This window comes from Amblyraja radiata, chromosome 25 (assembly GCF_010909765.2).
Source record: "Amblyraja radiata isolate CabotCenter1 chromosome 25, sAmbRad1.1.pri, whole genome shotgun sequence".
Lineage (NCBI taxonomy): Eukaryota > Metazoa > Chordata > Chondrichthyes > Rajiformes > Rajidae > Amblyraja > Amblyraja radiata.
In genome coordinates, this window is record NC_045980.1 from 21,665,256 (window position 1) to 21,682,102 (window position 16,847).

Below are 16,847 nucleotides of genomic sequence, written 5' to 3' on the forward strand. Positions count from 1 at the left end.
ATGTGGCAATTTCTCTTAAGATAATAAAGTATAATGCCTGAGAAAGGTATCAAGAAGAAAAGGCAAATTTTCAACTTCAGACAATTATACCACATTCTAGATTCTCCACACGAGGAAATATCCTATCATCAAGATCCATTAGTATCTTGTATGTCTCAATCAAGTCTCCTCTTCTAAGTTCCAATAGATACAAACAGAGCCTGTCCATCTTTCATCATGAGCACCACACTCGTCTAGGTCTTTGAGTACTGAATCTTCTGAACTGCTTCCAACCCATAAACTTATTTTCTCAAAAAAAGAGACCCAGCTGGTGCATGTGGATATAACTAAAGCTGCCCAGTCTAGAGCATAGGTTAGTTTAGTTTAGTACAACAAAAACTTGAAAGTGCAATAAAAATCTTTAAAATGTCGTAATTCTAATGCTCAGATCTTTTCTCTGTCCTTTGCCTGTAGTGATGCCTTGACCTCTTGTCTTTGCGTGTAGTGATGTCCAGACCTTTGTTCTGCCTGTGATGATGCCAACCTGTTCTTTGCCTGTAGTGATGTTCAGACCTGTTTGACCAGACCCGTTTGCCTGGAGTGATGTCCCAAACTTCTGTTTCCCTGCAGTGATTGCTATCTCAGCTGTCTGGTGCATTTCATTTACATTTGTAGAGAAGGAATGGGTGATGTTTCGGGTCGAGACTCTTCTTCAGACTCATTTCGGGGAGAGGGAGATACATAGATAAGGAAGTGCAAGGTGTGAAAATAGGACAAAGGGAATGTGGAATAGATCATTGTTAGCTGGGTGAAGTTAACAACAAAACAAAAGGAAATAAAATGTAGTCAGAGACAGTAAGACTGGTTGGAGAACTGGGAAGGGGGAGCGATGGAGAGAGAGGGAATGCAAGGGTGACTTGAAGTCAGAGAGGTCAATGTTCATACCGCTGGGATGTAAGCTATCCAAGCGAAATATGAGGTGCTGTTCTTCCAATTTGCACTGGTCCTCACTCTGACAATCGAGGAGGCCCAGGACAGAAAGGTCAGTGTGGGAATGGGAGGGGGAGTTAAAGTGTTTAGCAACTGGGAGACCAGGTTGGTTTAGTCGGACTGAGCGGAGGTGTTCAGCCGAGCCTACGCTTGGTCTCACCGATATATAGGAGTCCACACCTGGAACAGCGGATACAGTAGATGAGGTTGGAGGATGTGCAAGTGAACCTCTGCTTCACCTGAAAAGACTGTCAAGCTCCATGGACGGAGTCGAGGGGGGAGGTATAGGGACAGGTATTGCGTCTCCTGCGGTTGCAGGGGAAAATACCTGGGGAGGGCGTGGTTTGGGTGGGAAGGGACGAGTTGACCAGGGAGTTGCGGAGGGGACGGTCTTTGCAGAAAGCGGTGGAGATGGGAAGATGTGGCTGGTGGTGGGATCCCGTTGGAGGTGGCAAAAATGTTGGAGGATGATGTGCTGTATGTGACGGCTGATCGGGTGGAAGGTGATGACTAGGGGGACTCTGTCCCTGTTATGACTGGGGGGGAGGGGAGGGAGGGGGAGCAAGAGCGGAGCTGTGGGTTATCAAGGAGACCCTAGTGAGGGCCTCATCTATGATGGAGGAGGGGAACCCCTGTTCCCTGAAGAATGAGGACATCTCTGATGTCCTGGTTATGGAACACCTCGTCGACCCAATACGTCACCCATTCCTTCTCTCCAGAGATGCTGCTTGTCCCGCTGAGTTACTTCAGCTTTTTGTGTCTATCTTCGGTTTAAACCAGCATCTACAGTTCCTTCCTACACACCTCATCTTGGGCGCAGGTGTGGCGTTGACGGAGGAATTGGGAGTCTTTACAGGAAGCAGGGTGGGAAGACGTGTAGTCTAGATAGCTGTGGGAGTCAGTGGGTTTAGAATAGATGTTAGCTGGTAATCTGTCTCCAATGATCGAGGCAGATCAAGAAAAGGTAGGGAGATGTCAGAGATGGTCCAAGTGATTCTCCATAGACTCTGCCTGACCCACTGAGTTACTCCAGCACTTTGTGTCTTCTTTTGTCAACCAGCATCTGCAGTTCCTTGTTTCTACTATAAAATTCTGTTTGCTTTCCTAATGACCTGCAATACTTGTGTGTTGGCCTTTATGTTTCTGCACCTGGACACCCAGTTGCATCAGCTCTCAGACTTTCACAATTTCTTACTATTTAGAAAATATACATTTTATTTTTCCGACCAATATAGATAATTTCACATTTTGTCACATTAGATCTCATTTGCCAAATGTTTCCCCGCGGAGTTAACCAATCTGCATCGCTCTCTAGCTAGATGATGTCGTCTTCATAACATACTTTCCCATACATCATTGCGTCATCAACAAATTTTGCAACTATACCTCCAATCTTTTCATCCAAATCATTTTATATAAATTGTAAGCAGTTAGAATCCCACAATGTTACCAATAGCATACTGCCAATTGCATCTTGCCAAGCAGCAAAATACATATTCATGTCTACTCTCCGTTTCTGTTAGTCAGCCGATCTTTGATTAATGCCAATACATCACCTCCTACACTACATTTATTTTCTGCAATAATCTTTGATGCACCATCTTATGAAATGCTTTCTGGAAATCAGAGTGTAGCACATCCAATGGTTCTTCTTTATCCACAACACTAAGAATTCATTAAACACAATACATTATGAACTCATGCAATATTCTATGGTATGCTTTTAGGACACAGTGATTCTGAAAGAGCCAACCTTATTTAGCTTTTTATAAAATATATATCATTTGCTTTTGGATAACAGTAGGAGACAGCTTGATTCGATTTGATGCTGGCTATTGAGAGCATGAGAAAGCCACTTTGTTACCAATGAGCACTGCATTTTTCAACAGGGCAATAAAGCACGGCTCATTAAGCACAGCAGCAGTGAGACACTCACACTTTCATCTGCCAAAGTAACCAGTGACTGCACAAATTAGACATCAAGCTGATTTGTTAACACTTTGAAGTCAACAACTTGAAAACATTAACCTGGAGATTCTTTGTGGCACAGCATTACAGGGCGGACAGGCCTGATGGGCAGGAAGGGGTTGGTGCCGAATCATGGATTGAAGAAGCAGTCATAGTCTGGATTGGTACTGGATTTGGGCCAATAGGGTTATGCTTTGGAACCGATAGTTACTATTAACTATGGTTGGAGGAAAGAGGCACAAAGATTGGGGGGTAAGAAAGGTCATGGATCAGCGTTGACAAGGGTAAGGAAAATTGTGAGTAGGCTTCCTGTATTGCTGAAAAATCCACAGGTAAGTTAATAAATGAAAGGGGACGACTGAGCTGAACTAAGTTACCATAATGCCAGACTTGGGCTGGTCAGGGAGGCCTGATCTGAATCACAGCAATAGTTGACTGTTCTGAGAGTGCCTAACAACAGGTGCAACATTGAATACTGCGATCCAGTTCCCCAAGTAGTGTTCCAAAGGACAATGATGTCAGTAAATTGACAACTGATGCAGTAAATGGTTCATGATAGGAGGTGTTCAGTTGAGTTTAGTGTGATCTAACTTGTTTTAGTTTAGTTTAGTATTATATGTACTGACGTACAGTGAGAAGCTTTTTTGTTGCGTACTATCCAGTCAGCGGAAAGACTGTACATAATTACAATTAAACTGTCTACAGTGTACAGACACAGGATAAATTGAATCACATTTAGTGCAAGGTCAGATTAAGGTCAGATTAAAGGTAGACACAATATGCTGGAGTAACTCAGCGGGGCAGGCAGCATCTCTGGAGAGAAAGAATGGGTGATGTTTCGGGTCGAGACCCTTCTTCAGATTAAAGGTCTCTAATGAAGTAGATGGTAGGTCAGGACAATTCTCCAGTTGGTGATTGGATGGTGCTACAGTTGTGAGAGAATGTCAGATTGCATTGGACCAATCAGGATCAGGAGCATCAACATAAGCTAATTTGTAATAACTGTGAAGGGCAAAGTTGGATGCTGAGTCGAAGACACATGGAACTAGTGATTTGTGGTGATTGCAGGCTTGATGTGGAACAGAGAGACAGTTAATCAGGGATTTTCAGTGGAATCAGTGATTGATATGAATGGTGGGGTTTCCTGATTTGGGTTGAAGGTTGGGAGTAAGATCAGTCAGAGTTTTTTAGGGGGTTGTGTGGTTAGTATTGATCAGGGGCTGGGTGAGGAGTCGGTGGAAGGGAAGGTTTGGTCTTGTGTTAGGTTACACCTTGATACACAGCAAATTTTCCCAAATAAAGGAATTATTTTCTAGCATAGTATTAATAAAATATGATTCTTCTGGCAATGACTTGCAGAACAACATGATTACATGTCCCAGTCAATATTCCAAAAAAGCTGTTATACCTGAAATAATGTAGAGGTTGAAATGTGACTGTAAGTAACCAACTGAATATGTTGCAACAATTTTGTTAACAAAAATCATCTAAGCTCCCATTCTGTGACATACCAATCCATGCTGCTTCACTAAAAAATAAAGCATGGGTGAATTGTTCAAACTAAGGAGGAGAAACAGCTGCATTGGGAAAATAAGAGACTGTTAGATTACTGTTTCTGGTCCTGATGAAAGTTGGATTAACCATCATCTAATCTGCTCCATCAGCAACTAAATGGGGATGGCAACAGAAATGCCATGGGAAGATCAAAATTAATGGACTTGATGGGCTCCATAAAGATAACTCTGTTCTGTCAATAGCTTGGTGTCAATCTAACAACTACCAATCAACAGAATCACTGAACCACCCTAGTCCATAATAAATAAGAGATAAGATTAAAAGTGACTCTGTTTTTCCCCCAGAAAACAGAGAGACGGATTTGATGACCAGGAGAACCAGGAGTGAATGAATTATGAAGGTAATGAGCTTTTCTTAATATGTTCAATTGTACATAACACTTCTGCAAACAACGTGCATATGATTGGACTTACCCCAGTGCTGACCAGGGACAACATGATTCGTTCATTAAGGGCTAATGTTTCTCCCTGTTTCATCTTGATTCGCTTTTTATCCAAGCATTTCATGGCATACCTGAAAACACAAGAGGACAATTTGGTAATTCATACAGTATTATTTATCACAAAAAATAAACAAAGGTAATAAAATAGATTTATGATCTAGATACAGAATTGAAGTAAAAGAAGTGAGAAGTGCAAGTACAATCAATTCTTTCATTATTCATACCTACAACAGAATATCCAACAGAAAGGCAAACTGCTTTGGGTTATATACCGAAACAAGATAATATATTATTAAATTGGTGTTCTTTACCCCTTGGTTGGAAGAAGCAAAAAAGAAAATGGCTTGTGCTTTGAATTCAATTTGTCTTTAAGATGTATTCAGTGTATTTTAGGAATGGAATTTTCACGTGGAAAACTCTATTCGCTCAACACAAAGTAAGGTAATTATAGGCCAATCACCCAGGGCACTGGCAGCAGGAGTTCTTCGGCATGATGTGAGGCTCAACTATCTTCAGCTGCTTTATCAATCCTTTTCACTCCATCATCAGGTCAATACAGGGATATTAACTGATAACGGGTGCAGTGTTGAGTTATTTTTATGGACCTTTTTGGATAAAGACAGAGATACTTGGTTGAGATCTTTGTATCCTATTCAGCCGCAGCCTAGGTCCCAGAGGACTGGAGATTAGCCAATGTTGCTCTTCTATTTAAGAAGAGGTGTAGAGTCAAACCAGGGAACTATAGGCTGGTGAGCCTTGCATCAGGGATTTTTTTAGAGAAGATTCTTTGGGATAGGATTTACTCAGATATAGGAAGGCATAGCCACCATGGTTTTCTGCAGGAGAAGTCATACCTCCAAACTTGATTGAGTTTCTTGAGGAGGTTATGAAGATGAATGTGTAGGGCAGGGACTGTCGTCAACATGGACTTTAGTAAAGCATTCAACAAGGTCTCTTCGGGTAGGCTGATCCAAAAGACTGAGGAAAATGGGATCCACTGAAACTTGTTGATTGGATTCAAAATTGGTTTGTCAGAGAAAACAGTGGGTAATAGTGGAGGAGGTTTATTCCACTACCAATAGCCTTAAGGCAAAATACCCCGTAGCCCTGGTCATTACAGCCGGGCACTTCAATCTAGCCAACCTCAAGAGTGTACTACCTAAATACTATCAGCATGTGTCTTGACACACCAGAACACCCTCGATCTCTGCTACACATCCATAAAAAACGTCTACCGCTCCATTCCCTGGCCACATTTCAGCAAATCTGACCATCTAGCTGTGCTTTTACTCACTGCCTACAAATGAAACTGAAGCGGGAAGATTCAGTACAGTAAGTTGTTCAGTGCTGGTCTGCAGATACAGATGACATTCTATGCGACTGCTTTGAGTCCGTGGACTGGACCACATTCAGGGAATCTGCAGCCAACCTGAATGAGTACACCACTGCTGAGACTGACTTCATCAGCAAGCGTGTAGAGGAATGCATGCCAAAGAAGACAATCCAAGTGTTACCTAACCAGAAACCATGGATGAACCGTGAGATACTTTCCCAGGTGAAGGCCAAGACAGTTGCATACATGTCAAACGACCCCGAAAGGTACAAGAAAGCTTGCGACGATCTTCGTAAAGCTATCAAGAATGCCAAGAGACACCACCAGGACAAACTGAGTCCCAATATAATAATTTGAACACCTGCATACTGCGGCAAGGCCCGAATACTATAACTGGCTGCAAAGCGAGTCAGGCAGCATCCTTGGCAATAGTGCAACCCTCCCTGATGAACGTAATGACACAAATATGATAGTCCCAAAGACATAGAAATCTCACACAAAACCACTTTGGTCAAGACTGAATTAAGTTATTCAATGGGTCGTAAATAGTATTACTTTTTTCTTGACTAAAGCATGCTGTTATACTTTCTCATTTGCTGAAGAAAATGATATTTTCTTTAAAGCATTTAGATTTAGTAAGCGTGAATGTAGAGTTAAAATCTGCAACAAAGACAAACACGTATACAGCCACTAACCTATCCCCAGTAATCATTAATCACTAACAGATGCAATTCTTAATCCTCACTGATTTGCCAAACAGAAAATGTTGCACTATGAGGGACAATCTTGACTTTCCAGTAATGGCTATGGCATTCTTGGTTTAATTCATTTTTTATGTGAACAGAGTATTTGGTTAATCAGGTCTGCGAGCAGATTACATTTAGGTTCCTCGGCTGTAAAGCAGACAAAAGGCTCTGAGAACAACTATGCAGTATTTTCCAAGATCTAACAATCTAGCCTTCTTATTATCCTGAATGCATTCTGGCTCCATGCTATTTTGCAGGCAGTACACATCCATCTCTGTATATTATTCTGCATTTAATGCACATCAGCTGATACCATAACCTGTTGTGAAATTATTTCAGCTTGTGTTGATCAATTTCATATTCCAATCTCCTTGCCATCCTCCATGCTACACATTATTTTATATGTCAAAAGATTTTTAAATTATAACTGAAGCTTATGGAATTAAATACTAAAAACCGGGGAAAAAATTACATTTTTCCAGTATCAGCTTTCCTGCATCCATATACTTCTCCGAATCCTCCCCTTCCAATTATTCGATGCACACTGAAGTCATTCATTGTTAGCTGCAAAGCAAGTGAAACATCATTATTATACTTGTGCATGGAATAACACAAACATGTTGCTCTACCTTTCAGCTGGTAGAAGCTCAGTAACATTTTAGGTTGGGAAAATATTTATAATATTTAATGCAAAGTGATATATTCCGATGTTTTACATGAATGGTTTAATGTTTCAGAAAAGGATTATCGCAAAAAGTAATCTAAAACAGGTGCTGCAGGAGCTGATACAAAAAGGCAATTATTAAAACAGGAATTTGTGCAGAGCAGGGCACAACTTCCAACAGAGCAAAAACATATTACTTCAAGAAGTGACCAGGACCAAAAATTATAACTACATAATGGATTCTACACAAAGTGACACAGTACATTTACCACATATATTTATATCAGCATATGATGGAACAAGACCATTGGCAAGATGTTGGGCTGTTTTCTCCAAATAAACAATTTTGAACAATTCGTTACTCTTACGTATTTGTTGCAGCTGCTTTGCCACCACTTTTCAAATACAAATTCCTTGAACACAATTCCCATTTTATGCCAATATCACAAATTGCAAATATTATTTCCATTTTGCTGTGATTAGTGTCATCGGAGTTAAATAAAGCCAACAATTTAGCAAATACATTGTCAACTTAGATGTGTACTGGATGTCTAAATATCGTTGCAGTTTGCCAAAGACTGTGACATCTATGCACACACTGAGAATGACCTTCAGTCTATGCAAGGCAAGACAGATTACAATGTCATTAGGCAGGAGCTAAAGAGGGTAGATTGGGAGAAGATTGTTGTTTAAAGGCCAGCTAATCAAAGTGCAAGATCAGCATGTTCCAGTAATGAGGAGGGAAAAGGACAGCAAGGTAAATGAATCATAGGTGACCAGGGAGATTGTAATCTTGGTCAGGAAGAAGTGAGGCTTATGAGGAACATTAAGTGAGTAGGAAAGAACTCAAGCGGGAGATTAGAAGGGCCAGAAGGAGCGATGAAATGTCATTGGCGAATTGGATTAAGGAAAATCCCAAGGCTTTTTATATATATGTTAAAAATAAGACCAACCAGGGAGAAGACAGGACAGTTCAAAGATCTATAGGACCTTTGGCTAAGCCGTATTTGGAGAATTGTGTGCAGTTCTCGTTGCCCCACTACAGGAAAGATATGGATTCTTTAGAGAGGGTGCAGTGGAGATTTACCAGAATGCTGCCTGAATTAGAAGGTTTTCAGCTCCATTGGATACTTAGATTGTTTTCTTTGGAATGTTGGAGGTTGAGGGGAGACTTGATAGAAGTATATAAAATTATGAGAGGCATGGATAGGGTAGACCAGGAGTCGGCAACGGGATGGGGGTGGGATCCATGTGTACACATGATAGATGTGGCCCGTCATCCGTTCACAGACATGAGTCCTGGCCCCTATGCATAACAAGGTTGCTGACCCCTGGGGTAGACAGTCGGAATCTTTTCCCCAGGGTGGAAATGTCCAACACTTGAGGGCATAGCTACAAGGTGAATGGGGGAAAGTGAAGCTGAGATATCTGGAGCATTCATTTTTCACGTATGGGGGAGTGGGTGCATGGAACGTATTGCCTGGGGGGGGTAGTATCAAAGGTATCAAAGGTATTTTATTGGTCACATTCACATACAGCTAGGTGTAGTGAAGTGAAATGCTTCTTGCCATTTTGCAGCACATAAAGAAGGAATACAGACATAACATTTATAAGAGTTTTAAACATAAAGAACATCCCCCCACAATGGTTCCCATTATGAGGGAAGGCACAAAGTCCAGTCCCCAACCCTAGTTCACCCATCGTCGGGCCTATTGAGGCCTCCACAGTTGCCTCTATGGAGGCCCGATGTTCCTGGCCGTTCTCGACGGGTGGTGGTGCTCCGGCGTCGGGAGAGTCCTCTCAGCGGCTTGGGAACCCTGGAACGGCCGCTTCCGTACTGGAGGCCGCGGCTTCCAAAGCCAACAAGGCCTCGCCGGTTGGAGCTCCACAACTGGCGATCTCATCTAGAGATACCAGGCTCCCGGTGTAAAGTTCAGCGCCGCCGCCCGCAGCTGGCCACTCCACAGTCCCGCAGCTCCGCGATGTTTTCCTCAGCGATCTTCAGCTCACCGGAGCTCCAGCGCGGCGACCCGGGCAAGGCATCGCCCGCTCCGCGATAGCGCTCCAGCGCTGTGCCGCCGCCGAAGCCGAGGTTCTGGGCGGTCCCTGACAGGAAACGCCGCTCCAGGCCCGCTGGTAGGCCGCGAGGACGGTTCGAACCTGCAGCCCGGAGAAAAGCTGCCTCTCCGACCAGGTAGGGACCCTGAAAGGTAGTTTCCCCCTTCCTCCCTCACATAAAAAAGTCTAGACCTCCAAACAAAACGCTTAACTAACTTAAAATTAAAATTAAAAGATGAAAAGACAGACAGCTGCTGGCTGGGCAGCCGTGCACAGGGCAGCCGTGCACAGGACAGCGCCCCCTACATAGTGAATGCCGACATGAAAGTGGCGTTTAAGGGGCTTTTAAAGAGACACATGGAAGTACAGAGAAGAGAGGGATATGGATCATGTGCAGGCAGATGAAATCAGTTCAGCTAAGCATCATATTTGGCACAAACATTGTGGTCCGCAGGGCACATTTCCTATGCTGTTCTGTTTAATGTTCAATGCTCTAAGAGCTCATTTCACGTTATTTTTCAGGCAGTAATTGTGATCTCATACATTTTTGGCAAATTGTTCTGCTAAATAGGCTGCATTGAACTACATTAACCAATGGTACTTGAAATTAACACTCATCATCTGTCCAGCGATAAGCCTCGCCTTGTTGCCATGGATTTATGATAGTAGGCAGAATTGGCTTAAAATTATTATGGGAAATGGGAAACCAGTGAACTCTAGTAATCTTGGAATTATATCTGTGTTAAACTGACAATTCCTGCTGTTAATTTCAGAGCCAGCTGATCTCAAGATTGAGAAACAAGAAATTGTACCCCACTGTGCCACCTTGGTGATAGAAGAGAAAAAACAGTACGATAAGCAGTAAAAATGCAAATGATTAGTTCTAGCTACAAAATGAATGCAGGATTGGCCAGTTTAATGCAACCCTAGTTATTTCAAAAATAAGATTCATAAAGCAGCAGCAGTTGGTTGAAAATGTCTTAAACTGTTTCAGCCAATGTACCTGAAATTCAACTTAGTTTTTTAGAATTGAAACACAAAATAATCAGCATGGATAGCTTCTCAATTAATAATGATAAAGAATGACTTCCATCTTGACAGCACCATGTTTCATTATGGTATTATTTTGATAGGCAATGACATTTACAAATGAGGCAAACGCTGGTTATGACTTCTGGCTCTTCTTCACATGGAGACCTTCAATGCCTGAATAAGTAGATTAGCATTTTACTCACAGGATAACTTATACAGACGAGGTACTTAACATATGTTACAAGACAGTAAAATACTACTACCACTTATTCACCTGACAAATATCACGTGAGCATTGTGAACACTTGTGTAAAAGACAACTCATGCTCTATAAATAGCTGAATCGTAAACGGTGTACTTACATGAATGTTTAGTTCCACATTTTTCCATTGGCAGAACCGAGTGAATCTGTCACTGAGAAAGAAACCAAAAGTGAGAAACATGTGGGTCAAGAGGAAGTCAGCTTCATATGTTGAGAAAATGGTGTTTATAAAGTACGGGTAGATTTGAACAATTCAGAGATTTGTTTCAGATTTCCAGTTTTCTTTATTCCTTTTAAAGTCACTGGAGTTATATCCAAACCTTTAAAAGCTAACCATTCCATGAGGGATGTGGTGGGTGATTCATTTTATGTATTTGGATACCTAACATGACACAGCATCTGATAGTTGTTTCCCTACTTCTGTGACTGATGACCACAGTCTGAATTTCACTTTACGTGTGCAAACTCAAGAGCATTGCAATGTACTACATTAGACCAGCAATCTGACAACCAGCAGATGATTAGGCTGCTGAGATATCATTGTTGAGCAATGGCAGTGAGCCAATGGAACACAACCTTGCTGGAGTCTCTCATGAGGACAGCATTCATTCTCCCATGGTAGACAAAAATGCTGGAGAAACTCAGCGGGTGAGGCAGCATCTATGGATACCATAGATGCTGCCTCACCCGCTGAGTTCCATTGATGCTGCCTCACCCGCTGAGTTCCATAGATGCTGCCTCTCCAGCATTTTTGTCTACCTTCGATTTTCCAACATCTGCAGTTCCTTCTTAAACATTCATTCTCCCATCCCAGTCACGAACCAGAACCCTTACCATTCCCATCATTTCAGAATGCTGAGGTCACCAACGAAATATACAACCTAAAGCCAACAGTGCTCAATATCATCCTCCAGGACCATCCTCAGCCACTTTCATCAGCCACTTTGTAGATACTATGCAGAACTACATGCGTGGACAAAGACAAACAGTAGACATGCACTAAGGAAATGCACCACACGGATTAGCACACACATGTATTATGTTTGACATGGTGTGAACTATAACATTGGCTTTGTTTGGCATACCTACATTTTGTCATAGAGTTGTACAGCACAGAAGCCCAACTTGTCCATGCTGACATCTGCATAAATCCAATTTTCCTGAATTTGACCCTTATCCCACTATTCCTTTCCTATCCATGTACCTATCAAACTGTGATTGTATCTGGCTCTACCGCATCCTCTGGCAGCTAGTTCCATGAACCACTGTTCTCTGCATGAAAAACTTGCTCCTCGGATCTCCTTTAAATATTTATTTTCTTACTTTAAACCTATGTCTGCTAGATTCAGACTCCCCACCCTTGGAAAAAGACTGTGGCTGTCTACCGTATCTATTCCCCTTATAATTTTATAAACCTCTAATAAGGTCTCCCTTCCGTCTTGTGCTCCAGTGAGAACAAACCCAACCTATCTAATCTTTCCTTATAACTAAGTCCCTCCATTCTGGCAACGTCTGTGTGAATCTCTGCTGCTTTCTCATGCTACCACATCCTTTCTATGTTGTGATAACCAAAATTGCACACAATATTTCTAGTGTGGCCTAAATCGAAGGTAGACACAAAATGCTGGAGTAACTCAGCGGGACAGGCAGCATCTCAGGAGAGAAGGAATGGACGACGTTTCGGGTCGAGATCCTTCTTCAGACTGATGTCAGGGGAGGGTGCGGGACAAAGATATAATGTAGGTGGAGACAGAAAGACTAGTGGGAGAACTGGGATGGGGAAGGGGATAGAGAGAGAAGGCCAGGGCTACCTGAAGTTAGAGAACCAACATACCAATAGACAATAGACAGGTGCAGTAGTAGGAGTAGGCCATTCGGCCCTTCGAGCCAGCACCACCATTCACTGTGATCATGGCTGATCATCAGTACCCCGTTCCTGCCTTCTCCCCATATCCCCCGACTCTGGGCTATCTTGAAGAGCACTATCTAACTCTCTTGAAAGCATCCAGAAAATTGGCCTCCACTGCCTTCTGAGGCAGAGAATTCCACAGATTCACAACCCTCTGTGTGAAAAAGGTTTTCCTCATCTCTGTTCTAAATGGCTTACCCCTTATTCTTAAACTGTGGGCCCTGGTTCTGGACTCGCCCAACATCGGGAACATGTTTCCTGCCTCTAGCATGTCCAAACCCTTAATAATCTTATATGTTTCAATAAGATTCCCTCTCATCCTTTAAATTCCAGAGTATACAAGCCCAGCCGCTCCATTCTATCAACATATGACAGTCCCGTCATCCCGGGAATTAGCTTTGTGAACCTACGCTGCACTCCCACAATAGCAAGAATGTCCTGCCTCAAATTTGGAGACCAAAACTGCACACAATACTCCAGGTGTGGTCTCACTATGGCCTTGTACAACTGCAGAAAGTCCTCTGCTCCTATACAACTCCTCTTGTCTTGTCTTGCTTTCTTCACTGCCTGCTGTACCTGCATGCTTACTTTCAGTGACTGATGAACAAGGACCCGCAGATCTCGTTGTACTACCGCTGGTGTGTAAACTACCCAAGCGAAATATGAGGTGCTGTTCCTCCAATTTGCGCTGAGCCTCACTCTGATAATGGAGGAGGCCCAGGACAGAAAGGTCACATTGGGAATGGGAAGGGGAGTTGAAGTGCTGAGCCACCGGGAGATCAGGTTGGTTAAGACGGACTGAGCGGAGGTGTTCATTGAAACGATCGCCAAGCCTGCGCTTGGTCTTGCCGATGTAGAGAAGTTGACACCTGGAACACCGGATACAATAGATGAGGTTGGAGGAGGTGCAAGTGAATCACTGCCTCACCTGGAAAGTTTGGGTTCTCGGATGGAGTTGAGAGGGGAAGGTAAAGGGACAGGTGTTGCATCTCCTGCGGTTGCAGGGGAAAGTACCTGGGGAGGGGGTGGTTTGGCTGGGAAAGGACGAGTTGACCAGGGAGTTTTGGAGGAATGGTATCTGCGGAAAACAGAAAGGGGTGGAGATGGGAAGGTGTGGCCAGTATTGGGATCCCGTTGGAGGTGGTGAAAATGTCGGAGGATTATATGCTGTATGCGACAGCTGATTCAGATTCAGATTCAGAAAACTTTATTGTCTGTCGTAACAGAAAATCTTCTTTGACGTGGCTCAACATACAACCAGGACAATGTACTGATAAGCAGTCATACAACACAGATTTCTGCGAGCACACACAGTGTATATAGATCTTAAAAGCAAGTATAAAGATTAAAAACTGTAAAAATAGACAAGATAAAAGTTGTGGATACGTGTAAAGTGACAGTGCGTCAGGGTTAATTTGTCCCTTGTTCATTTTTTATTTAAGCTGTTTATGGCAATGGGTATGAATGAGTTTTTGTGGATGTTTTTCTTGGATAGGGGGACTTTATATCGGCGGCCTGATGGCAGAAGTTGGGAGGACTTGTGCAGGGGGTGGGTGGGATCCTGTGTAATGAGGTTGGCTTTCCTTTTAACTGCCTGAGTACTGATAATTGATTTTGAGTTTTGCCAGTTATTTTGCTTGCTTGATTGATGATCCGGGAAAGCTTTGATTTGTCTTTGACAGAGGTGAGGGTGAACCAGGATGTGATGTTAAAGGTGAGTACAGATTCTATAAGTGATTTATAGACAGCTGTTAAAATGTCCTGTCTGACATCAAAGCTCCTGAGTTTCCTCAGCAGGAACAGGCGTTGCTGTGCCTTCTTGTACACAGAGTCTGTGTGCTGGGAGAAGGACAGGCGGGTGTCAATCTCTGTGCCCAGGTATCTAAAGGCCTCTACCTGCTCAACTGTCTGCCCATTCAGCTTCAGAGGTTCAAAGAGAGGTTGGGGGGAAGATGTTCGCCACCCCCCACAACACAGCTCCTTGGTCTTGGAGATGTTAAGCTCCAGAGAGCTCTCTTTGATCCACAGCATCAGGGTGTTGACCTGCTGATAGTAGGCAGCCAGAGAAGTGTGATCCTTGATGTGGGCCACCAGGGCCATATCGTCTGTATACTTAAAAAGGGAAATGTCACTGTTATTGTTTGTTATGTTGTTTGTGTAGATGGAAAATAAAATCGGGGGGGTGGAAGGTGAGGACAAGGAAGACTCTGTCCTTGTTACGAATGGGGGGAGGGGGAGTAAGAGTGGAGCTGCAGGATATCGAGGCAACCCTAGTGACAGCCTCATTTATAATGGAAGAGGGGAACCCCGTTTCCTAAAGAATGAGGACATCTCCGATGCCCTGGTATGAGACACTTCATCCTGGGCACTTAACAACTTCTCCTTCATCTAGCAGAGCTGGTCCTTATCCTCAACAACTTCTCCTTCAACTCTTCCCATTTCCTCAAGATCCAAGGCGTAGCTATGGGCACTCGCATGGGCCCTAGTTATGCCTGCCTCTTTGTAGAGTACGTCGAACAATCCCTGTTCCAGGCATACACTGGCCCTATCCCCGAACTATACCTCCGCTACATTGACGACTGCATTGGTGCTACATCCTGCACCCATGCATCACTGACTTCATCAACTTCACCACTAATTTCCATCCTGCATTCAAATTCACTTGGACCATCTCCAACATGTCCCTACCGTTTCTAGATCTCACCGTCTCCATCACAGGAAACAGACTATTGACCGACATCTACTACAAACCTACTGACCCCCATAGCTATCTTGACTATACTTCTTCCCACCCTGCTTCCTGTAAAGACTATCCCCTACACACAATTCCTCCATCTACACCGCATCTGCGCCCAGGATGAGGTTCTCCCACTAGTCTTACTGTCTCCGCCCACATTCTATCTTTGGCCCGCCCCCTCTCCTGACATTAGTCTGAAGAAAGGTCTCGACCCGAAACGTCGCCAGTCCCACTGAGTTACTCCAGCATTTTGTGTCTACCTTTTAATGTTATGTACAGCTGCATACTCTTATACTCAATACTGCTGCCTATGTAGGCAAACAAACTAAAGGCCTTCTTCACCACCTTATCCAGATAGCACATGGGCCCTCTGTACAGACAACTTCCAATGGTCTCTGAAGTTTTTTGTACACGTCAGGCCAATATAAGATGACCCAAAAATGCATAACCTTACACTTATCTGGATTAAATTCCACCTGCCACTGCTCCAACTAACTTTCCAGCAGATCTATGCCCCTTTGAATCCTTAGGTATTCATGCTCGTGTCAATAGCAAATTTACTTATCGGACCACAAACATTCTCATCCAGCTTACCAAATTCTTGCAGTATGCTATTGGGTACAGACTTCCAGTCAGAAAAACAACCCTTCACCATAAACCTCTGCCTCCTATCACCAGGCCAATTTTGGATCCAGTTTGCCAAAACATCTTGAAGACGATGTGCCCCAACTTTCTAGGCTAGCATATCTTGCATAACCTTGGCAGAGGTCTTGCTATCGTCCATGTATAGAGGCCTTGCCATCATCAAATTCTTGGTAACTTCCTTGAAAATTTTATTTGGTATTGTTCTTTACTTTCACATTGTGCGAGGCAGATGCTGCAATGATGCATGTTATACAGGGAACTGTTATGTTTCCAGTCACAGATTTAGATAGAATTTTCACTGACATCTTGATCAGAAGGGAGCAATGCAAGCCAGAAATGTTTTCTCCCCTCATGCCCTCCTCCTCCCTCTCCATTTCTTCAGCTGCTCAGTTTTTTGGCACGGACTATCCCCTCATGATAGCAAGGTTATGCAATAAACATCTGATCTCCAAAAATGCAGAGCAGTTCACCGTTTCAAAGATTTGTTCTCACACTTTGTGCAGTAGC

General features: G+C 43.2%; 1 protein-coding gene across 2 annotated transcripts in view; it reads right to left on the reverse strand.

Annotated features, from left to right (window-relative positions):
- Nucleotides 1–16,847, reverse strand: part of grk3 (G protein-coupled receptor kinase 3) — a 194,948-nt gene that overhangs the window by 48,856 nt on the left and 129,245 nt on the right. For both annotated transcript variants that reach the window (XR_004415706.1, XM_033043388.1), the window contains exons 7-9: nucleotides 11,150–11,201; nucleotides 7,506–7,597; nucleotides 4,926–5,025 (exon numbers count right to left, since the gene is read on the reverse strand). Coding sequence is in view for 1 of the 2 variants with exons in the window: in XM_033043388.1 (XP_032899279.1) it covers nucleotides 4,926–5,025; nucleotides 7,506–7,597; nucleotides 11,150–11,201 (244 nt within the window). In the remaining variant the exon portion in view is untranslated. The remainder of the gene's footprint in view (nucleotides 1–4,925; nucleotides 5,026–7,505; nucleotides 7,598–11,149; nucleotides 11,202–16,847) is intronic.